The sequence below is a fragment of the Brachypodium distachyon genome, chromosome 5, assembly GCF_000005505.3.
Source record: "Brachypodium distachyon strain Bd21 chromosome 5, Brachypodium_distachyon_v3.0, whole genome shotgun sequence".
In the NCBI taxonomy this organism is placed as follows: Eukaryota; Viridiplantae; Streptophyta; class Magnoliopsida; order Poales; family Poaceae; genus Brachypodium; species Brachypodium distachyon.
This window is the reverse complement of record NC_016135.3, coordinates 8,767,871-8,791,943: the sequence shown is the minus strand read 5'-3', so window position 1 is coordinate 8,791,943 and position 24,073 is coordinate 8,767,871. Positions and strand designations below refer to the sequence as shown.

Sequence of the window (24,073 nt, the reverse complement as noted above, 5' to 3'; positions counted from 1 at the left end):
CGGAGTGCAGCCTGCGCACCGCCATGCTGGGAGCGGCCGGTGTGCGGTGCCAGCAGAGGGCGAAGAAATGGAACCCCCTGCCCAAGCATCCCGTACTTTGCTTCAGAACCATAACTGCGCCGCCGGCTTGCATGATGCACTAGGCTTCCCCAAATCCTCCATCACACATCAGGAACGGGAAGATTATTGATGAAGTACCTAATTTATTACCTTGATGATCAAAAGGAAGAGGAATGAATGAAGGTACGGGAGTTCTTTCTTAATCTATGAAGCTGATGCCTAATGGCATGATGCCTACCAATTGTTCGTCGAAAGGACAAACAAGAAGTTTAATCAGTGTACCTTTATCATTTAGCCTGAATTTCGGGCGGTAGACATAGTTTGTTTACTTTACCAATTAAGCTTTCCCACTATAATATCAGTTTGTTGCTATGATGCTTCTGCAATGTAATCATTGATGCCCCATTACATTGATCTACTTTTTTTACTGCACCCTTTCTACATTTATTAGTATGCAATTTGCTTCCAGCATGTAATATATACAAGCTTTATCTTTCTCATAGATATATTAGAGCTGAAATTTCAAAGACATTGACGTTCTTCCTTTGCCGAGCGTATGATAGATACAGATGCAACTTTTTATCTGTTGATAGTTTGATAGGTTATTGTTAATTGTCCGAATAACTGATCTTGATTTTGTATTTAAAACTAACTTTTGTTGTCTGCTGTATTTTGCCCATTTGGAGAAGCCGAGAAGCTGGTATGATAATTAAGTTATCATCATCACCATTTGCGATGCGACTTTTCATCTATATAATATTTTTTATTTGTCTGCTTCAGGAATTGGAATAGTGCCATGTTCTTTCTTATCTACCTTCTCTTACACACATTTGTGAGTTCAGCACTTTGAAGGGAGGCCAATACTTTCGATAATAAGTTCTTGCTTGCAAGTACTTCGGTTTAATGTTCTCATCTTATAATTTCTCCACACACCATCGGTTTCCTATACAGTGAACACTTGGTAGTGAGTCCACATGCAATTAAAATTCATAGTCGCTGACTGTGATCATGTTTGTGGTGGCAAAGGTAACCTATCATCTTTTGTTTGGAGATGCTTCTTTAAAATATAGTTGTTCAGTGCAGTTTGATGTTGTAAGAGCTTTCATGCTTCGTAGCCAAAACATATTTCAGTTAGCTCCGTTATAATACATAGGTTACTGTTATATATTATTAACGTTATTCCATTCTACTGTGATATGCAGTTCCAATGTTCGCAAGGTTATTAATTGTTAGTGCAATTTCAAAATCTGGTGACTGTTTGGTATTGATTGTGATTTTCCATGGAAGTTGTCCTTTTAGAGATAATAACAAAGCCTATAAAGGACTTCCGTGGCTGAACTAAGTCTAATTGTAACCTTGATGCATATTTAAGTTTCCTAATCATTTTTTAATTTGACGTAGTATTACTTTAATTGTACTCGAAACTCCTCGTATCTAAGACTATTTTTTGTGTGCCTATATCAATACATTAGACACTTAGCAGAATGTTCTCTTTTTAGCTAATTATAGTTTTATTTTGTTTGTTTTATTTTTAGTTTATAAAGATATGTTTTAACAATCCCGCAGCAATCGCGAGGGATATTATTATAAAGAAAACCGATTGCTTAATTCCCCGCTCAGTAGGCACCCCGTTGTCTCCGCTCGAGCAAACCTCCGCGTAAATCTTCCGATCGACTTGAGATCCAAAGCCCAGTAAGGAGATACGAGCTTGCGGACCGCGTCCTTGAAAGGCCCGGATAGACTATGAGCTTCCTCCTGGAAGTTTAACATAAGCGCGCACACACACACGTGCTATCCGCTAAAAAAACACACACACACAGATGCTAAAAACGATATCCGGCGCGAGCGGCCGAGGAAAACGCTTGCTATTACGAATGGTTGCCGCACTGCTCCCTCTCTCGCGAAGTTTCCGGTGACTTCCGGTGCGTCCGTTCTTTCCGTTTCTCTTCCTGGTGTGTTCCTTAATTCTACTCCGTTTCTTTTCTTTTCCTCTTCCGCGATCTCACACGTCCGGCTGGCATCCTTCGCTGTATATATTTCCTCTTCCATCCACCATCGGGCATCCATTTTCGTACCTCGCGTCACTAGCGGCGCCACTTCTCCTCTGCCACTTTGGCTGATGTGTTGTTCATTTCTTGCAGACTTAGGCCTTGTTTGATGTTAGTATATTTTTTAGTCACTAGTGTTTTGTTATTTGAGGGTTTTGGGTGTTCATCCAAAACACTCAAAAACCCAAAACACTAGTGTTTTTAAAAAAAACACTAGTTCGAGAAGTGTTTTAATTTGGTTAAAAAATGGAGTGTTTTGTTAGGAAAACTAGGAATAATCCCCTCCAAACCCTTCTTACCAAACAACCATTTGAGATTTGTAGTGTTTTTCAATTTGGAGTGTTTTATACCCTAAGAAACACTTCAAAAACTCTAGTACCAAACGGGGCCTTAGTTGTCAGCACGATGTGGCTCCCAATACATCTCAATTTTGAGAAAATTCCATATTTGCCATTGAGAATTTGCCTGTATGTCCAAATGCCACTGAGAATTTTCCTATTCCAAATATGCCACTCAAATTTTGCACGGGGTACAAATATGCCACTACCGTTAGTTGACCACGAGTTGACCGTTAAGTAAAAGATGAAAAGACAATTTTGCCCCTATGCAATATGTTGATGTTCCGTTTACAACAAATTACTCATTTTAGAAAACTTAGCTTTTCAATGTTTTTAGGATGCCCATAATACCATTTCAGAGTAAGTTTCAGCAATAATGATTTTAGCATGAAAAATTGTAAAATTTCAATAGCACTTCTCTTGATTTTAATTAACATCACAAAATTCATAATAGATTCAGCAAATTAATATACTAAAACTCATCATAATTTGTGGAGAGAGAGAGGGAGAAGAGACCGAGAGGGTATTTTAATTTTCTTGTTTCTTTTTGTTTTTTCTGACCTGTGGACCAAGAGTATTTCGGTCAATATGAAATTGACTTAACGGTCAACTAACGTTAGTGGCATATTTGTACCTCATATAAAATTTGAGTGACATATTTGGAACAGATAAATTCTCAATCATATTTAGACATACGTGCAAATTTTCAATGGCAAATATGAAATTATCTCCTCATTTTTGTGTTGATGCTCCCCATAATCCATGGCCTTGAACCAGTGCCGTGAGATGTGGTTCCCAGGCTCCCTGCAGTGCTGAACGGCTGATTGCTTCAAGGGTAGCTGGCGGAGAGATACGTGGGAGTCAGGGAATCAAAGACTTCGAAAGACCGAACCGCTACAGGCGAGAATGTGTACAGATAGTGCTTTAATTTCAGGCAACCATTTTTTCCTCCACAACATGTTTCTGCTCTTCCAATATAACGATTTTTCTTTGTGAAAGGCAAGGCAATAAGCTAGGTGGAACCTCATGGAATTTTTCAGAACTTTTGCTAAGCTATGTTGCATTGCAGCTCTATTATCTACTATGTCCAGTTTCTGATATTCATGATACGCTTTAAAATAATTTGCGCTTGTTCTAATTAGCTCTTCAAGAACTTTTCAATATATTCCTGCGGCGACGAGTGGGATTCAATTGTGTCAATCATTTTTTGGATTTTCTTTGCTTTTATATTGTACATCATTTTGTCACATTTTATAGTTTTTTAACGTAAAACAAAAACACTTTTACATTTCTCTCATTAGTTTTATCGATTTTAATCATCTATTTACGCATTCGTTTTAACATGGTTCCGCAGCAACGCGCGGGGCATCATCTCGTTTCATATAAGATCGACCACATTACATTGCATTGCATAAAGATCTGCTACATTTCATACAAGTACACACATCAGAGCGTTGTCGACAAGATCAAACAGCGTCCTGATATGTCGGCAACATCATCCATGAGCTGTGCAGCGCCACGCCCAAGAAGGCGAGGTGCGTGGCCCGAGACAACAAGAGGAGCCGGTGTTTAGGGGAGGAGGAAAGAGTAAGGTGCTTATGGCGGTGGAGATAGTTCAGGCAATGAAGAAGAACAAGAAGGGGATTTAAGTAATGTAATCACGATCACCGAGGGTACCTCATGGACATCTCCCAATGCCGTTTCGCCGCCGGAGCCTGGTCGACGGTGAACGATGCCCTGAGGAAGCTGTGGTTCAGGCTGAGGCGCCTGAGGCGGATGAGGCAGAGGCACTTGAGGTTGAGGCTGAGGCGGGAGAGCCTGCATGAAGACCCCTCGGAGGCGCCGGCTCAGCCAACACCGGCGGAGTTGACGAACATGGACGCTCCTGGATCTCCTACCCATTGAGACGACCATACGCAGCTATTATCTTGCGAACCATGGTGGAGTTCCTAGGCGACTTGCACTGCATCCGGCCGCTTTTATAGCCGAGGCGAGGCAGTCCAAGGACCAGAAGGGGAGACTACGGACCGGATAAAGAGGACCAGCATCTTCCCGATGCATCGCCATGGCTATGCATACACCTATACTAAGCTCGCTCTGAAGTCTGAACACGCTACATTTTTGACCTGCGCCCGTGACTTATATAGACTCTAGAAACATCTCTGACGCAGCCTATCTAGAACGTGTCACAGACATCATGTGACCATATATATTTCTGATGCCTGTCCCATAATAAGCGTCAGAAGATTCACAGACCTCCTGTGACCGTAGTTCTTTGACACACCTGTTTCTACCGCAAGCGTCAGAAGAGTCAATGACCTCCCGTGACAGTTGTTCTTTGACACCTGTTTCTACTGCAAAGGTCAGAAGATTATTGAGCATCAAAAGCTTTCACCGCTGACTTTTGTCAGACGAAAATGCGTCAGCTGTCTAGCAACCTATATATATCCCCGGTCCACTACTTATGGAAATAAAATTGCCAGAGCGACTGAAAAGCAAAAAAAAAACTCTCGCGAAATATCTTCCTTGAATTCTTCCTTCATGGGTCATAGTGGATACACCAACGATGGTGCTGAATCAATGATTCGTGGCTTAGGGACTCCGTTTCCTGCACCTTCTCCATCCAGGACATAGATCCTGAGTATGATCCTGAGTAACTCCTGTGCATTGAGGAAGATAGGATGGTGGAGGTAACTCATGTGTCGAAGCTGCAAGCCATGCTAGAGGAAGAAAAGAATGTAAACAATACATTGTCTGATGAGAAGTTCAAACTAGAGTTCGATCTTGCTATCCAGGACGGGGTGATAGAAGATCTCGAAACGGAGATACAAGAAGTGAAGAAACTGATTGAATATTTCAGAGTTCATCTACAAGAGCAGACCATCTTCTGTGTGGCATGTGTTAGCATTGCAGCGGTATTAGCTGTTGTTTTGATTTGTGTTTTTCTTAAACTACAGCGTCGCTTTAATTTGATTTAATTAGCCACTACGCGTCGTGCGTGTAAAAAAAGAAGTGAGTTCCATCAATTCCCTGACGGAAGTTAGGAAGTTAGGGTGGGTTCGGAAGTTCCCCAAGTTCCTAGAACTCCTTCGATCCAGCTTCTACGGGCCACTCCAGCGTCTCTGGCAAAGCAGAGAACCTTCAGCGTCACTCCACGTTCGGCTGGGCCGGAAGCCATTTTTCCTGGGCCGCGAGCCCATTTTCCTTTTATTTCTCCTGGTCATCTTCCACGGTCTCCCCAATTGATTCGTCTCTCACCCCCAATTCCTCCCCGTCGACTGCCCACAGCGGGATGGTGAGTAAAGCTCGCACCTACCGATTGATTCGCTGCGAGAGGAGGGAACAAGACGCGAGAGGAGGGGAGGGAGTCGTTGGGAGGAGGGAGAGCGACAGGCAGGGTCGCTGCGCCTCCGCCGGCGAGCTTGCTGCACGCGTGTGTGCTCGGCCAACCTGGGGGTGGCTGCTAGCCCGGGCACGGCTCAGGCCGGAGATGAGGCCGGATCTAAGGCCAGGAAAAATTGTTGAGGAAGCTAGTGCTGTGACCGGAGAAGAGAATGGAGGCGCCGGCGGCTGGGAAGACCCTCCCGCTGTCCCGCAGGTTGCTGGGACGGGAGTTGGTCGGGATATGGCACTCGCGATAAACGTGGATGAGGGAGGAAGAAGCATAACAGGCGAAACGTTTTCTCACTCGGCGGTGGCAGATTACGTAAATAGAAGCTGCTCCAACCGGTGCTCTGGGTTCTGTACAGCATATGACTAGCTTCGTTCGGCACTGTTTCACGGTGGAGTTTTGAGAAGCTGCAGGTCGGAAGGCTACCGAACACGTCCTCAGTGAGCATCAAACAGTATACTGACGTAACGACTCTACCACGAGTCAGAGAATTTCTCGTGAACAAAATTGACGCTTCCGCAAAACAAAGTGTCACAACAACTAGAGTTCGTTCTGACGCTTTTTAAACCATGATGCATCAGTCGAAAATAAGCGTCAGAAGTGTGAAAGTTCTCTGACGCGTCTAGTTGGTATGTGTCGGAAATATCTTCTTGCCGCGGCCTCCCTATGCTACCCGTGGCATCCCTTATAAGAAGCGTCGAGTTAAGGATCGGCGCTGACGCATTTTAGTTTTGCGTCAGTGGTGAGCTTCCAAAAGTAACGGATTCTTTAGGAGTGAGGGAAGCAGAAAGTTTAGGAAAGTTGTGGGAGTATTAGAGAACCATTTTTAGGAAAGTTGTTGGAGAACTAATTGTTTTTCGTGTCATCATGTTTTGCAAACAACTTTTGTTACCTATTAAATACAGTTTTTGTTAATTACCTATTAAATGGTTCTAAGTTTTACTGATCAATAGATATCATCTTACTATGTTGTGATCAACGTTTTCTAATAAATCCTTTTCTATATTCAGTATGGTATCACTTATAAAGCTTAGCGAGACCAATCTTTTGTCGGTTGATCCTCATGCATGATGGAAGTTCTAGGGTGATATAGCCTGATAGGGCGATTGTTTGGTCATTGCCTTATATTGTTGTGTGGCCAACAGAGCGAGGGAGAACAGTTTCATAGGCGATCTTGGAAGCATGCTTCATAACGAATATTGCTAGGGATGTCTGAGCCACAGGTAGCTCGGAATCTGCACCGATGCAATCTCAGATGTGCTTCGTCGAGCCCATGAGAGACTCTGTACTGAGTGACCTGGTACGGATTTCCATTGTATATAAGGCTTCTACGGCGGGGTGAAAGCCAAATTGACCACCTACGCATTATTTGGTGTTGATGTTACATTTTCTAACTTCCCCAGCAGAGGAGTTCCACATGAAATTTTCGAGCGAGACAACTATCGACTAAACTACCATAGGAAATTCTACCCTCGGATGCTTCGCGTGAGTTCTGCTGAAATATCTGCTTCTCTTCATGGGCGACTCAAGCTGCAGCGAGGATCTTGAACGTTGCCTCGGGTAGCGGCTACGCAGTGGTGAGCGGCTCCACCAGGCACTTCGCAGCTCCGCGGCGTTGAGCGAGGTTCCTGTAAAGCACTTTGACTTGCCTTTTCGGTATGCTTTTTGACTGCCTTCTGTCCTTGGGTTCGTTTAGTTTCTTCTCCTGCCTCAGTTTCTTGATTTGAAGATTGTATGCTCTAAACGCATCCAACTGATTTCTTTTTTTTATTTCCTCAAAGGTATACAATCTTCTCCATTTGGGTTGTTTCTTCACCATTTCCACCAATGTTTCAATGGAGGGCTTTTCATTCTAGCAACTACCTTGTCGTACTTCTCACGAACTTTCTCCATTAACTGATCTCTGGATTGTCCACCGACATATGTGCCTTTTCAATTCATTATAGCAATCATTGAACTTTAAACCTTCGTTGTATTCTTGGTCCAGTGGTTTTTGCATCGGATAGCTGATTTCTGTTACTCTTGAGGTGCATACGTGTGGTCTCTTGTGCTATTTGTTTAAAAAAAATCATTGTAGCAAGCATTGAACTTTAAGACCTTTGTTGTATTCTTCATCTAGTGGTTTTTGCATTGCATAGCTGTTTTTTGCTGTTCTTGAGGTGCATACATGATATTCTCTTGTGCTATTTGTTTCCAAAAGGGATCATACTTCTTTGAGTTGTCATCAATTGGAGATCCGGGACTGTTGCCTCCATACCCTCCATGTGAGTACTGAGTGGCATGGCCTTGGTAAGGGACACCCTAGCTAGTAGCTTGATGGTCCTGTTACGAATCCAGGGCAACTTGTTGCTGTAAATTGGGGGTGGGGGGGGGGGGGTAGTTAAGAAAATGGGGTTGAGATGTTCAACACGTGTCCTCACTCATGCGCTTCCGGGAGAGTCACACGTGGGTAGCAAGGTCGAGGTGGGAGAGCGCGGGCGCGTTGTGGAGCTTGAGCGAGATGGCGCCAGAGATGGAGTTGGCGGCGAGGGCGAGGTAGACGGAGTAGACCGCAGAGAAAGCGTGTAATGCCCCAACGTCACTCGTGGTAGCTCTCTAGGCTTCAAGATCGGCCTCATAGGCCAATACATGTCTTTCCAGCGCACTTTGTGCTAACTCATGAGCTCCCGGAAGAAACTTTCCCGGTCGGTCACCCATCCTCAAATTGCTCTCAGCCAAGCACGCTTAACTTTGAGGTTACTTTCGGATGGCCTACCGGAAAAGAAGGTATATCTTGTTGATATGAATATTCTATCAATCCTATTAAGCCATATGTCAGTGTGTCAGAAGGCGCCCAGCTTGGGTGTCAGGCCGCCGGCGAGCGCGGTGGCGGGGAGGCGGATAGAGACGAGGAGAAGCACGGCGACGTCAGAGATAAGCGGGACGCGCGCGGCGGGGGTGTCCCAGCGGAGGGTAGCGCCGCCGATGGCGGACCAACGGAGGCCCCCGCGAGAGGCACATCAGTGTGGAGGTGTTCCACGGGTGAGCTGGGCGTTTGGGGCGGCGGCGGTGCCTCCTCTGGCGCCACGACGTCGCCCCTGCAGAGGAGGAGGGAGGAGCGGAGGGCCATCGTGCTCTACCGGGCCGGATAGAGCATTGTGCTGCTCCATCGGACGAGAGGAAGAAGGCCTGCGGTGCCCAGGTTGCTCTACCGGACCGGATAGAGCACCGTGCTGCTCCATCGGACGCGAGGAAGAAGGCCCGCGGGAGGGGGCGGTGTCGCAGAAGCTTCCTCGAGATGCCGCCGATGGCTTCGTGGCGTGGCGGGTATGCTCTCGGCGAAGGCGGCGATGCGAGGATGACCTGAGTGCATTGGGTGGAGGGAGCTTTTCGGGAGAGGAGGACCTTCGGGGAGGAGATTTGACACGCTGGCGTGGCACGTGGCCTGGCATGTGGGTCACCTCGTCAGATTCGACACTCTGAACCGAGTGCTTGGTGGTTACGCATTACACAAAAGCGGTACTGATTAGAAACAATTAGCGAATGTTGACCTGTCGTTAATTTTACTCTTCGTAAAAACCTAGAAACGTTGCATTTCTTAGAACGAGTGCAATGTTGGTCAAACCCCATAGCTAAGAAGGGGCTAAGAACATCTGGACTTGATCCCTGCCCTTGGAGCATGCCGATGCTAAGGAATTTTTCTAGACCCGGCGCAAGTAGAAGGATCGACTCTAGCCGAACTTTGACTTTGTCGAGCCCACGCTTCAGGCGCTCCAGCTCCTCCACAACCTCCTGTTCTTGTACTATCGTGGCAGGGAAAAGGTAATGGGGAGATAAAATTTTACATGTTGTGGGTAAAACAGGTAGAGCTAAGAAATTCCATACATTGCAGTATATTTTGGGTTTGGAGACCCGGTGCTACCTTTCTATCTAGCCTTCCTCACGGTGTTGTTGCTCTTATAAGGTCAGAATCGTTCAATTCCATTTGACCTCGCTTTGCGACCTTCTACCTAATTTTGATCATATGGAAGCGAACATTTTGGCATACAATGACCCATTACCAACCTTAGTTATTTTGTTTTGTCAAAATTAACTAAAGTTTGGGCAGCCAAATACTTTCGCACGACTCTTGTTCACAGCCCATGTCTAGTGGACCCCTCACGTGGCGTCGGAGCTGTTTATCAGTTGACTAGTCTCACCCCACTCGCAGACACAGCGCCCAAGGCAAGATCCCATCGGTCCCCTCTCCTCCCCTTCCAAAAATTTCAAATCTTCCTTGTCCTCCCTCCCCTCTCTCTCTCTCTCATCCCCAACGTCTCCTTCCCTTCCCCCCCACACACTCTGTCTGGGCTCCGCGACAATGAGATCGCTCTTCGCCAAGCATGGGCGCCACCCCACCACGCCGCCTGCGCCCTTCGCCGGCGGCGAGACCCCGCCGCGCCGCCGCTTCCCCAAGGAGAACGTCGACCCTTCCTCCCCGGCGCACAATCCCCACGCCTCGGAGCACGCATCCCCTTCCCCCTACCGTTCCCCTTCTTCCGCCGCCAAGCCGTTCGGCATACGCAACAGGAGCCTACCCCCGCGGCCCCCGTCGTCCAACCCCCTCAAGCGAAAGCTCGACGTCTCCCCCGCGAGGACCGCCGCTGGCCCTGTGCTCGAGGGCGCTACTGCATCCGATTCTGGGGTCCAGGTACGGGCTAGGGTTTGGGGCTGTTAGGATTTGGTGGGGCGCTAGATCTGGCTTGATGTGGGGCGTCTGCGTGCTGTTTGGTTGCAGGTGGTGGTGAGGATACGGCCGCCGTGCCAGGTGGAGGGGGAGGAGGCTGGGGAGGATGGGCGGGGATCTGAGTGCGTGCGCAAGATGGCGAACAACTCGGTCGCGATTCAGGGGCAGGACTTCACTTTCGATGCGGTCGCTGACGCGGCCTCCACGCAGGTGAGGTTGGGATGAAATTGGGGGCTTACAGCTTTTTGTGTGGGGCAAAGGTTTTTGGCAGGCTCGTACGGATTAGGGGTTAGGTAAAATTTTGGTGGTTTTCAGTGGGTTTTGCACATTCGCGGTTACTGTTTGACTCTGATGAACCTTTGCTGAACTTTGGGGTTATTTTGTGTTTATCGGTGGCAGTAACATCTGAGACCGTTGATGCTTGATATCACAGTTATGTAGTTGGGCTAGTCCATTGGTTGGAGATATAAGCCAGAAAATTGATTTATTTGTTGGTTTTATCATGTCTTTAGGGTGATTTAGTTAAGTTAGCACTATTACAGGCAGGGTCTCGTTGTACTTATTTGACATTTACTTAGGTTAGTTGTTTACAGATGTAAATAGTTTCTACTCCCTCCGATCCATAAAAAGTGTCGCCCACTTAGTACTCCCTCCGTTCCATAATTCTTGTCTCAAATTTGACCAAAAATGGATGTATCTATTCCTAAAATGTGTCTAGATACATGTAATATTTCAACAAGAATTATGGAACGGAGGGAGGACAAAATTTGTACTAACTTAGTACAAAATGAGCGACACTTTTTATTGGATCAGAGGGAGTATTTGTTTTGCTTTCTGTATTTGAATGAAATACCGTAATATTTTTATAACTGGGTGCAAGTTTGTAAACCTTAGATTTTGTTATTTGATGGATTTTTTGCTTGTAGATTATAATTGTATTTGGTTCTGCAATGTTGTACTAAACTTTTCCTTAGCTGTGGCTATTTTTATTTTGATGCTCTGCCAGTGAATGGTTTGATTGAAGAGTTGTTGTTTGCTGTGGTGAAGGTTTAGTTCTACATATTTAATCTGTTTGGAATTATAGGAAGATGTATTCAAGCTTGTTGGGCTACCGCTTGTTGAGAATTGCTTGTCGGGTTTCAACAGCTCAATATTTGCCTATGGCCAGGTGACTTTTACCTACATTTATCATTTAAATTTACTTATACTATTGGGATCGTTTTATCTAAGCTCCCTCACTTTCACTTTTTCATATTGAAAAGACTGGGAGTGGAAAGACATACACAATGTGGGGCCCTCTCTCTGCACTTTCAGGAGGCTCGATGGGCTGCGAGAGGGGACTGACACCACGTGTTTTTGAGCAGCTGTTCTCCCGGATTAAAGAAGTACTAATGCGATGGATTTCAAAGCTGTCTTCTGTATTTTGAGTTTTTGTTACTTGAAACTGAAACTTTCTATTCCATCTGCAGGAACAAGCAAAACACATGGACAAAGAGCTAACTTACAATTGCACCTGCTCTTTTCTCGAGGCAATTGCTATTCTTAGTATCTAGAACATATTTTGTAGTTCTTATTTGTGTTGGCAATAGAAAATCTAATCCATCTTGACTATGTGCAGATCTACAATGAACAAATAACCGATTTGCTAGATCCACTGCAAAAAAATCTTCAGGTGAAAGCAAATTGCTAAGTTTAGTACAAACTTGTACGAAATCTGTGACAAAGTAATATGGATCGGAGGGAGGAGTAGCATAGTTGTACTTACATTTTTTTTTACTAATATGACATATTCATTGGCAGGTTCGAGAGGATGTTAGAACTGCTTGTGTTTATGTTGAATCATTGACAAAGGAGTTCGTTTTCAGTGTGAACGATGTAAATCAGCTATTGGTGAAGGTGTGTGTGTATCTCGATATTCACATCTAGAATATTTTCTGATATGTATTTGATCTCATGTTTCTGCTGATGAGTATTGGCCATAATTTCAAAATGATTTGTGTTTCGTACTTATCTCCCTCAAATTTGATTTGACCATCATTATCAGTATACTATCTCTCCAAATGATTTGCATTTGGTACATATCTCTCTAAAAGTAATTATCAGTACTCCGAGGTTAACTGCTTAACTAGTCGGCCTTTTCTTAATCTCTAAGATTTATTTGTCATAGTCTCTCTTCTGGTGATATACACTCTTTCAGTTATGTGGATAGTATATTCTGCACTAGAGGCAGGCCTACCACCAAAAGCTGTGAGTGTTGAACCACAGTGAGAATTAGTACTTAGAACCGTGTTGCGTGTCATTCCTGTGCTGTGTGTGTGTTGTCAAGAACTAGTTGCCCATGTCTAAACCACTTAATGAAAAGATGTGCCAATGCTTTCTGAACGTTCTCTAATTTCTTTATGTGGATAGTGGAGACTGCAGAGGGTGAAAGTTAGCTGAGTTCTGGTGGTTTTGGACTTTCCGAACAGAGTTGTATTATCTTGGAAGGTTTTTAGTGCTTTCTTTTTCCCCCGCAAAGTCTGATCATAGTAGTTGCATGCTTATTTCTTCATGATCGATCTTTTCCATTGACCCATACATATGCAGCATAATCTGTTTTAGTTTGATTCCCAACGTTTATTCATTACAATTTTTGCAGGGCCTGGCAAACCGGAGAACAGGGTCAACAAGTGCGAATGTGGATAGTTCACGCTCTCATTGTGTTTTTACATGTGTCATTAAATCCGAATCGAATGTAGGTGTTGACTTGGGGCTTGTATTACATTACATTATAGTTTGATTGGTATGCTGTGAGATGCAGTTATTTTACCAGGGTAAATCTTCCTGTTGTTTTGATAGTCTCATTATGTTTTGTATGTGCCATGAAATCTGAATGGAAGGCAGTTGTTGAATTTCAGCTATTGCATTATAGTTTCATTGATCATACATGTAGGATCTAAGTATTGTACCTGCAGTAGATGTTCCTGTACTTTCGATTGCGATATTCTATCTTTCCTTAAGCTGATCATTGTGCTGATTCTACTTTTACCGCTTCAGCTATATGCTGGTATATTTCTGCAAAAGCATACACCTAATTGAGGATGAATCATCTTGGGACACAATATTCTACTCCCTCCATTCCATAAAACAGCTCATATAAACTTGTGCACTTCAACCAAGATGAGCGCTCGTTTCTAGTGTCTAGCCAACCAAGTTGGTTTAGGAGTAACTGAATATAGTCACTTATTGGCTGGGAGCGGGAATCAATGAGAAGTGAGCTATATAAGGGAACAAATAGAAAAAAATTATATGTGGTGTTTTATGGAATGGAGGGAGTACCATAATTGGGTTGCCTCTTCTTCTTTGTTATTATGACGCTGTGTGGTCGCTGCTGTTTGCACCAGTAGCAAGCTTGAGGCCATAATCAGGGGCCAACAGTACGCATGGTACAGATATTAGCCAGATAATTTGAAACTCAATTTGTGAATTAGTTGCAATTCTTCAAAGGAGTTACACAATAAAAGGGGCCATCAGTATGTATGCTGGCCTTGCTGAAGCTGCACCCGTGGTTTGCACAGTGCAAGATGCGGAGTTTCAAAAAACATTGTAACTGGAGGTGTCAGTTCTGGTAGAACACGAAAAACATTGCTTTGCTTGCCTACATAAGTACAGTAAATCTGTTCCTGCAGTCATTCCTTTTCTTCATCTTATCAATAGTGTGTTTGATGGGTCAGTCCGTTGTTGGATCATACAAATATTTTTGTGGGATCATGCCATCTCATTTTCTACTAGCCTTGTGCTTAAGACTGGCCAGGCGGTGATGGACTCATTCCATTCCACAAATAGAACAAAATCTGTAAAATGGTCCACCAATCTCCCATATTTGTTGTCTTCATTCATTGCTTGTTTCAGTTTAGATGCATCTCTTAGTTCCTTAATGCTTTGTTATTGTTCTACAGAATCTTGAAGATGGCTCAAACTGCATAAGAATAAGCAGGATAAATTTAGTAGATCTTGCTGGATCTGAGCGGCAAAAGCTAACTCATGCAGCTGGGGATCGCCTGAAAGAAGCAGGAAATATAAATCGGTCCCTTTCAGCACTCGGGTATGGTTCTGTTTATAGTAATATCTAAAGTTAAAAAAATTTAAGTCGCGTCTTTGGTAATTGCTAATTTTCTCTAGACATAATCTATAGTGGTGAATTTTAGATACCTTTTCTTCTTAAGATGTGCTGTATTTGTGCAACACGGATAGATTCACTTGATGGCTGTACCAGAAATTTTGCTGTTAAAGAGAGATACCGTCATGCATCTTGTCATGATATGCTAATAGGTGTGATATTAAGGTTCTGATTATTATATTTGGTGTGTCACTGCAGAAATTTGATTAATATACTGGCAGAAATTTCACAATCTGGAAAGCAAAGGCACGTTCCTTATCGTGATTCAAAGCTGACATTTCTATTACAAGAATCCCTCGGTGGTAATGCAATGCTTGCAATGATTTGTGCTGTTTCACCGTCAGAAAGGTATTATAAATTATCCAAGTTGACCCAGAAGTCATTTTTCTCTGCTCTTTCAATGTTGTTTCATCTCTGTTTTTTTAATTGTTCCACAGATGTAAGAGTGAAACATTAAGCACTCTTAGGTTCGCTCAACGTGCTAAAGCTATAAAAAACAATGCTGTTGTCAATGAACAAAAAGAGGAAGATGTCAATGCACTGCATGAGCAGATCAGGCATTTGAAGGTACCATCATGTTCATATTGACAATAAAAAATCTCCTGATGTTTTTGCTCTTTGGCCTCAAGTTTGACAAATAGTGTTTCCTTGCAGGATGAACTTCATCGAATGAAGTCGAATGTAGGCTCTGAAGGAGGCAATGCCAATTTTTCTACTGGATGGAATGCCAGGCGCAGTTTGCATCTACTAAAAATGAGTTTGAATCGTCCTACAACATTCCAGGCTATCAAAGAAGACAGCGATGAAGAAATGGAGATAGATGAGAATGATGTTGAGGATCCCTGTAATCATGAAAGTATGGTAACATCCCCCTCAGGTCATAACGATTCTAAAAAGTTTCAGGCTTCAGGGGAGATACATGCTGGCTCTTCACACATTGATGCTTTTGATGGAGATAAAAATTCGATGCCTACAAAAAGGTCATGTTCTGATGCTAATAAGCTTGGAGATGACAGATGCAAGTTAAACCTCGCTGCCAGCATACAGAGAGGACTTCAAGTCATTGAAAGCCACCAAAACAATGGTGCATGGAGGAGAGCCTCGGTCGGGTTAAATGCTAGAATTAGGGAACTTCTTCCTTGCAAAGTTGATGTAGCGACTCAGACTGACCCTGAAGAATTCCACGCGAGAGATAACACACTGGCTCTAGTTCCTACTAGTCTAGTTGAGGTTTCTTCAAACGAGAGTAAGGATCCTGATGCTTGCAGGGATCTACAATTAGTTCTAGCTGATGATGCAGTACCATCTAATGAACTAAAGCAGAAGAAAATTCTCAAAGTAAGTTCAAGCAAAAGAAGTTGTTATGCATGCACCAGTTGGCTATAATTATAGCAGCAACAGTTATTTTGAACTTTTGTTTGCATAGGCTGTGGAGAAGGTCCTGGCTGGAGCCATCAGACGAGAGATGGCACGTGATGAACAGTGTGCAAAACAAGCTGTAGAAATTCAACAGCTAAATCGTTTGGTGGGTCTTTTTCTCCCTATTGAGAAATAAGAAACTCTTTTCTGCTCTCCTAACCATTCTGATATTCTAGGTGCAACAATATAAGCATGAGCGCGAATGCAATGCAGTAATTGCACAAGCAATGGAAGGAAAGATTGCTAGGCTTGAAAGTTTGATGGATGGAACTTTACCGACTGATGAGTTTGTACACGAGGACTATCTATCTCTTATGAACGAGCATAAGGTTGTATGATATTTCTATTTCTTTCATATATGAGCAAACAAATATTTTCCTTTTCAGTTCATCATTCTTTTTATTTCATGGGCTTATTTCCTTGAACTAACAAGTGCAGATCCTCCAAAAGAAATATGACAATCATCCTGAAGTCCTACGTGCTGAAGTTGAGCTTAAGGTACTGCAGCAGGAATTGGACTTGTGCAGGAATTACATGGATGAGAAAGAAGTTTTACAGGAGGAGATACATCATCTGAAAAGTCAGTTGCATTATATGCTTTCGTCATCTGCATCAATTCGCAGGCTCTGGCCTCCACTGCAATTGTGCCAGAGCGTTAATCCTTCACCCGGAGCAAAAGATGGTGATGGTGATACAAACGTCACGGACACTCCTGACTGTGATGAAGCTGAGAGTAAATGGCTTACTCTCAGAGAAGAGCTTAGAGTTGAGCTTGAAGCAAATAAATCTCTTGTTGGAAGGTTGCGGTCAGAATTAGAGTCAGAGAAAAAATGCTCAGAGGAATTGAAGGAGGCATTACAAACAGCAATGCAGGGACATGCTAGAATCTTGGAACAGTACGCTGAACTTGAAGAGAGGCATATCGGTTTGCTTGCAGTGCATAGGAGGATCCGTGAAGGTGTTGAAGATGTTAATATGAGGGCTGCAAAAGCTGGTGTCAAAGGAGCTGAGTTGCGGTTCATAAACTCCCTTGGTGCTGAAATCTCCATCCTGAGAGCAGAAAATAAAGGCCTTCAGGACCAGCTAAGGGATACAGCTGAAGCTGTTCAAGCTGCTGGTGAATTGCTAGTGCGATTAAAGGAGGCTGAGGAAGCCACAGCAGTTGCCCAGGTATGAGTTTCCTGTGTTGCTATGATCTAACGTCATTTTGACAGGCATACACATGATGCATGGAATTTTAGGTAACAGTTAATTTTATAACATAGTTTATGAACTTGGGAATTTGGGATGACACTAAACTTGTGAATTTAGCAATTCTTGAATTGCGCCAATGGTATCATCGTCCTTGAGTTTGCTAGTGTGCTGCATTGGTTTTGTGACATTACAGTTCAGTTTTAGTAAAAGAAGCTGTCTCTTATTGTTGCAGAAGCGAGCCTCGTTGGCTGAGGAGGAGACAGAGAAAGCCTATCAGGAGATTGATAACCTGAAAAAGAACTACGACCAGGAAATCGTCGCGCTAAACTATCGCCTCACAGAATACTGCCAGCAGAACAACAATGCTTTACTGCCGGCTGCATCCAGCAATCTCGAGGCTGCTACCACGGATGACGCAGTTGGTAGTTGCCCTGGTGACCAGCAATGGCCGAGGGAGTTGGACGCCTTCCACCAGCGTGGATCACTGGAGGTAACCAAGAGCACCGACCTCAACTCGTGGTTCTCTGGCTACGATAGATGTAACATCTGATGGAGCCGCATGTCTGTTAAGTTTTCTCTTTGTACCTTAGAGGAAAGGGGTAGTAGCACTATGTTGTACATCACAGAGGACGATGCTACTGATGAAGGTGCGTCTCTCTTCACTGTCTCTGTGAGGCGTGGCGCTACAGATCCTGCTTACTATTCTCCCATTGTATATTTCGATGTTGATGAACCCTCTACATTACAAGAGCGGGAGCAATGCTTTTGTGATTTATCGCTGTAATCTTTTACTGAAGAGCACTTGATAATCTTTTACCGAAGAGCATTTGGTACCATGCGGCTTTACTTGATGCAATTTGTGACAATGTCTCCCACCCCCTTCCTTTGATAATTGGGGTCTGTCCCTTGTTCTGAAGACCACGCGGTGGTTTTGTTTTCTTGTTAGTAGCTACTGCGGTCACGTTTGGATAGTGGCCGTGCCGATCCACCCAACGAGCACGGATTTTGTACATGTACGTTCACCGGACTGTGCTATCCGTAGCCGCATGAGCTGGTGCCGCGGGTGCAGGGCATCGTAGGTAGTAGCCACAAACCCCCCCGTACCCCATGCGTCTCCGGGCCGTCATGTCCCCCACCAACGACTCTTTTGGCGGACGCCGCTCCCAGTCCAAATCCGGCGGGTAGTAGAACAACCTAAAATCAAAATCGACTCTTCTGGCGGCCGCCGCGACTGAATCACCGGAGCGTGTAGTCAGTAGCCTAGTCTCCGTCCTGTCCCTTCTGTCTCACAAACCACACATTTTGGGGCATTCTCACGACGATATCACTTACCACTTTTGCTAACTAGTAAGTGTGTACGTGCCGCACGTCCTAAAAAATAAAGTATGTGTTTCGAAACTCATTATCATTATTGCTATTGTGCCATTGTGCGTATGTTCATTGTAGGTGCCGTGGAATCGATTAATCTCACAATTGCCTCCAAGATGAATTCCCTTGGGAATCTGTTTCAACTTTTCAGGGTCCATTTTAATTCACGCTTCAACCAGTGAACAATAATTTGAGAACTGGTAAAAAAATTTGGAGCTGTCCAGAATATATAATTTGGCGGAGACATACATGATTATTTCAGCCAACAGATCTACTTTAAGCTATACAAAAAGGCAACATATACTCTCACTGGATTGGTAAGATGTATGTGATGGTTTCAGGAAGATAATGCAAAAAATATTGAGCACATTGGAGATTAACACATCCAGATCTGCTACAAAAATTATCTCTTCCATGCTGACTCGCCAAAACCACCAAATTTGCTATAATGCAAAACCAAGATCTTACCAGGCAGAATCTATCTAAAACCATGATTTCTCCACTTGGATTTCCATTTCCTCTTGACAGCAAACACTCCATGACAATAGATCTTGCAGGTAACCATGAATTGCATTCATAGAAAAAAGCAATATAGTAAATCATCTTCAAACAATTCAAGTGAGAAATATAGCAGGTAACAGTTTGAGCGTTGAGACATTACTAATTATACTTATAAATCATCACAGCAGGCCAGTCATTCATGCGACAGTACTCTGGAACCACAGGATAGCATATCTGAACAACTACAGAAGGTAATTATGATTTTTGAAGCAGTCAATAATGTTTAACATTTAAGAACAATATATAGTAAAATCTACCGGATGATCAATGAATCTTGCAAAGCGTATTACTGAGAATCCTTTAATTCCCACCCAATGCATTGTAGTTCGTATGTGCACAACATTTTTCTGATTCTTCCCTCTAGCAGACTTTTTGAGCATCAGCACTGTAATGATGTTGAAACAGTTGGACATTGAGTCGAGAACTCTCGACTTTAAACTGAAGAATAAAGTGCAACAGTTAACCAGTAAATAGACCATATGACATAGCTAACAGAAGGCCGGACATATCACTTAGAAAAGTCCTCTGTGTGGCCAACTGGCCATACATGTGTAAAGCTTACATATTAGGCCATACATCCTATTGTGGCACAGTAGTAGAAGACCCATACATCCTATTGTGGCACAGTAGTAGAAGAAAATACAATAGTTTCATATACAATTTACCTTAGGCAAGGTCTCAGTAGCACATTCCACCCATGACACCCTAGTGCCCATCTCAGGTGCCTCTTTCTCCTTTTCATCTAAATCTGAACCTTTTCATCTAAAATACACGAAGGATCAGAATGGAAGGGTTGGCCAGCAAAAAGCAGTACAACTCTGTTGCATTTAGTCTACTGTGAGTTGCTTCTCCCAACTAAAACCTGGAACCAAAAATCAAACTTCCTCCCATGGTATAGCTCCCCAAATGAGCCACTCCCAATCTTTCTCCCAAGCTTAAACTTCCCTCGAATGACATTGTTGTTTCTCCTGTATATGGGTTGGTGATAACACCGAATCAAAGGAAAAATAGACCTATTCATCAAAGCATAGCACTGAATTCTTGTGGTTTGGTTTATCAAGTTAGCTGCCTATTGCCGCAATGCCTCGCCAAAGAAGCAACATTGCCCTCTTCCAACCATAACAAGACACTTCAAGGAATTGGGCAGTATAAGAAGTTCAGGTTGTACCAACCATAAGACATAATTTTAGATTGGTTGATTTTCAAATTATCATGCAACTAATCCAATCCACATCCACACACAGGGAAAGCACAAGCCATAGAGCATCCACGTCGAATCAACAGCTCAAAATATAGAACTCAGAAGACACAAATTCCCCAATGCATCCATGAGTTAGAACACGTGGCCAAAAATTCCCAAACGCATCCATCCATGGTTTGTAATTCCCCAACGCATCGAATGGAATCAAACAGGAGCACAAAAGCTAGAACTCATACCCAAAGTGTTCAGGTTGTAGCATCCTACTCGCGGCAGCGGCGATGCCTGAGGAGCCGGCGGCGGCGTGGGCGGAACGGGGCTGCGGGGGCGGGCGCGCGAGGGCGGCAGGGGTCGACGGAGGTCGTGCGAGAGCGGCGGCGTGGGGCGGCGGGCGTCGGGCGCGGAGTCGAGCGTACGCGAGGATCGGGGAAGGCACAGTACGTCGGACGGAAGTTAATCGCTAGACGTACCCCGGTTAAGAATTAGCAGAATCGGTTTGATGCGTACGGAGTAGTCGTGAGATGAGTTTTGTGGGGTTGTTTTAGAAAAAGAAAATGTTGGTGTTTTTATAATTAGTAGAGATTTGTCCAAAAAATCACACTTTTTCAGTCATATTGTGACGGCAGTTTTTCTTACGGCCAGGCCCACCTGTTAGGCATCCAATTTATCTACTCAACCCCCTGTCATTTCCATTATTTCCTTTTCTCCCCCTTCTTCCCCTTTGACTTGTTCCCCATCCTTTCTTTCACTTACGACACAGCACTCTTCTCTTCCTCCTCTCCGTCTTCCTCGGCTCTGGTGCCGCCTCCGCCACCGAGCCCTCCAAGCTGGCGCGGCAGTTCTCGACGGTGACCATCACCCACACCTCCAACTCCACCATCGTGTGCACCCTCGTCCTCGACAAAGCCACCGATGGTGGCGGCGGCTGCACGAAGCTCCGATGCGTCTCGCTCCCCTCCGGCGAGGTCACGACGTACCTCTCGGCGAACGTGCCGTTCAATGCCATCGCCGCCGGCAAGGACTTCCTGTGCGGGCTGATGGCGCTGCCAGGCAAAGAGATCATCAGGTGGCGGCGGCCTCCATGGCCCGAGGTCGCAGCCGCTGAGTCTGACGCCGTCCAAGAAACCCCGCTTCGACATCGCGGCCGCTCTCCTCGACAGATCTTCGAAATTGGCATGAAAAGCTGACAATATCTCACTGCGCGAGCTCACGGGGACGGAGTTATAAACTTTATTTCCTACGGTGTACGGGAGATGCGAGCGCAGGATCGACGGGATGGCTGAAGTCGAGTCTTGTAGCAGAATAACCCGGAGCGGAGAAAGGGAGGGAGACGAATTGGTGGGCAAACCTGCAAGGTGTGTGCTGAGAGCTGCCATCCGTGCTTCCTCTCCATGGTCACTCCCCTCTCCTCCTCGGCAGCGGTCCCCGGATCACCTCCCCCGACGGCAGGCGGCAACAGGGGGGGGGGGGGGGGGGAGGCCTGCAGTGCAGTCCCGTCAGCGGGTCGACGGCGCCTGGGAGGACGGCGATTAGGGGCAGCCGACGAAGAAGCTATCAGGGAGGCCGAGGCCGTGGACGCCCTGGTTCTGACACTTGGGCAGCCTTGGCCACGATGCAGGCCATACGGGAGGCGGACGGGAGGCCATACGGGAGGCCCCAACCAAGAAGCTTGGACGGCGTTCGGGGCCGTGGAGGCGGACGGCGACGCCATGTGCAGCTGCGCGGCTGTGGACTACGTAGTGGTGTGTTGGAGCAACGACGACCGGTTCGGGAAGAAGGGCCTGAGTGGATAAATTGGAGCTGGAGGAGAAAGGGGGGGAGAGTAGAGAGAATAGAAATAACAGGGGGTTGAGTGGATAAATTGGATGCCTGACAGGTGGGCCCGGACTGTAAGAAAAACTGTCAAATCGTTTAAACATGTCATTACAGGCTTGTCGTTACATCGTGACTGAAAAAGTGTGGTTTTGGGGGCAAATTAGCAAAACTGGTACCTTCATGAGAAACTTGCCCCAATATGTGTGATTTTGTGAAATTTACTCTTAAACCAGTGTAGTTGTTTTAGATGCGCGGTGTCGTGGACCACAACAACAATCACCGTGTCTGTGTGTGTTTTTTCTTGGTTCTTCATTAATCTCGTTTTTATCTTGCTCTGTCTGACGGTCTACAAGCCAGATGTGCTGCGTGTCGATCCTTTTTTTTTAGAAAAGGGAATTTTCCCGGTCTCTGCACCAAAACGATGCACACAACCAATTTATTTCCAAGTTAAATCATCACAGTAAATCAATCATGGATCACACAAAGTGGATACAAAAGTAAGCTAAACAAAGCAGAGATCTTGAGAAAAATGTCTATGCATCCTGCAGTCTAGCAACAGGCCGCCAGCCAGCCTGGTTGAAGATATCCCGAGTGACCATCTCCAGCCTGGTGCACCCAGAAGCCGAATGCTCCCACTTGTCCACAGGGAGGAGGAAGGACCATAGGCGGACCAGTGATGTGGCCTTGAAGATAACCTGCAAAAAGTGAACAATTCCGGATCCGTTAAAAATAGCTAATTTTTTTTAAATAATACGATTTTTTTAATCATTTTCAAAAATAATACGCGTTTTTAAAAAATATCAAAAATAATACGGCCTCGGCCTAGGCGAGGCCGAATGGGCCCAGTCGGCCTGGCCCAAGCCGATTTGGCCTAGTCGGCCTCGGCCAGGCCGACTGCAGGCCACCTGCTCAGCCCGTGGGGCCCCCACAAGGCAGTCGGCCTGGCCCAGGCCGACTGAAGCCCAGTAGGCTTCGCCGTGGCCGACTGGCCACTCGGCCTGGCCATGGCCGACAGGCCTCTCGTGGGCCGGGGGAATCTTCTTTTTCTCTTTTTTCCTTTTTCTCTTTCCTTTTCCTTTCCTCCCTTCCCATCGCGCGAGCCCAGCCAAACCCACCGAGCCCTCTTCTTCTTCCTGCCTGCACCTTCTGTTCTTCTTCTCCTCTTCTTCTTCCTCAAAAATGCCCCCAATTTCTAGCCAAAATGAGTGAGTTTTGATCCCGTTTAACCCACAAAACTGAATCCCCTTGCTATTTAGCACCCAATGACACCTTGATCTACTCTTTTCGTTGAACATTTTGAGCTAATTTCTTCTTGCTAAGTTGGGGCAATGGTGGTGGTTTGGAGGAGTTTGGAGGTGGTGGTGGTGCTCATCCGGTGACTGTGAGGCTTCTCGAGGTTGGGGTTCACACACTTCAAGGGTAAATCCTAATCTCTCACGTATTTATCCTATAATGTATATGTTTATGTGGATACGTGTGTATGTATATATAGAAGTATGTTTTAGCGTTTGGTAGTGTTCATTATTTTGGTCAACTGTTAATGTCGTACTGCATAGTATTTGATGCGTCTAAATATTATGGCCGATAGTAATATGTTTTGATAGAATAGATTTTTTTTATGCCGTACTGCTTAGTATTTGACGCGTATTAATATTTTTAATATGCCGTACTGCTTAGTATTTGACGCGTATTAATATTTTTAATATGCCGTACTGCTTAGTATTTGACGCGTATTAATATTTTTAATATGCCGTACTGCTTAGTATTTGACGCGTATTAATATTTTTTATATGCCGTACTGCTTAGTATTTGACGCG

The 24,073-nt window shown here is 44.8% G+C and overlaps 1 protein-coding gene and 2 long non-coding RNA genes across 6 annotated transcripts; 2 read left to right on the top strand and 1 right to left on the bottom strand.

The window, feature by feature from the left end:
- The first annotated feature begins 1,829 nt into the window (after nucleotides 1-1,829).
- Nucleotides 1,830-3,584, top strand: LOC112269243. The gene is made up of 2 exons (XR_002960778.1): nucleotides 1,830-1,982; nucleotides 3,224-3,584. It is a non-coding gene; the product is annotated as an uncharacterized LOC112269243 (long non-coding RNA).
- Nucleotides 3,585-10,085: 6,501 nt separating this feature from the next.
- On the top strand, nucleotides 10,086-18,160 carry LOC100834164 (kinesin-like protein KIN-12A). The gene is made up of 16 exons (XM_010241471.3): nucleotides 10,086-10,506; nucleotides 10,594-10,752; nucleotides 11,627-11,710; nucleotides 11,805-11,927; nucleotides 12,012-12,071; nucleotides 12,161-12,214; nucleotides 12,343-12,438; nucleotides 13,181-13,276; nucleotides 14,481-14,626; nucleotides 14,900-15,049; nucleotides 15,139-15,268; nucleotides 15,356-16,039; nucleotides 16,128-16,226; nucleotides 16,297-16,449; nucleotides 16,559-17,290; nucleotides 17,547-18,160. The coding sequence occupies exons 1-16, from the start codon at nucleotides 10,177-10,179 to the stop codon at nucleotides 17,862-17,864; spliced, it is 3,414 nt and encodes a 1,137-aa protein (XP_010239773.1). The 5' UTR covers nucleotides 10,086-10,176; the 3' UTR covers nucleotides 17,865-18,160.
- A 701-nt stretch (nucleotides 18,161-18,861) lies between these two features.
- On the bottom strand, nucleotides 18,862-22,211 carry LOC104585302. 4 transcript variants are annotated; one of them, XR_732951.3, is made up of 2 exons: nucleotides 21,790-22,211; nucleotides 18,862-20,005 (listed from the first exon to the last, which is right to left on the bottom strand). It is a non-coding gene; the product is annotated as an uncharacterized LOC104585302 (long non-coding RNA). The 4 variants fall into 4 exon arrangements; XR_002960726.1 differs by having other exon boundaries at nucleotides 18,862-20,211; nucleotides 21,790-21,901; XR_001404705.2 differs by lacking the exon at nucleotides 21,790-22,211 and adding an exon at nucleotides 20,681-21,781 and having other exon boundaries at nucleotides 18,862-20,211.
- Between the last annotated feature and the right edge of the window lie 1,862 nt (nucleotides 22,212-24,073).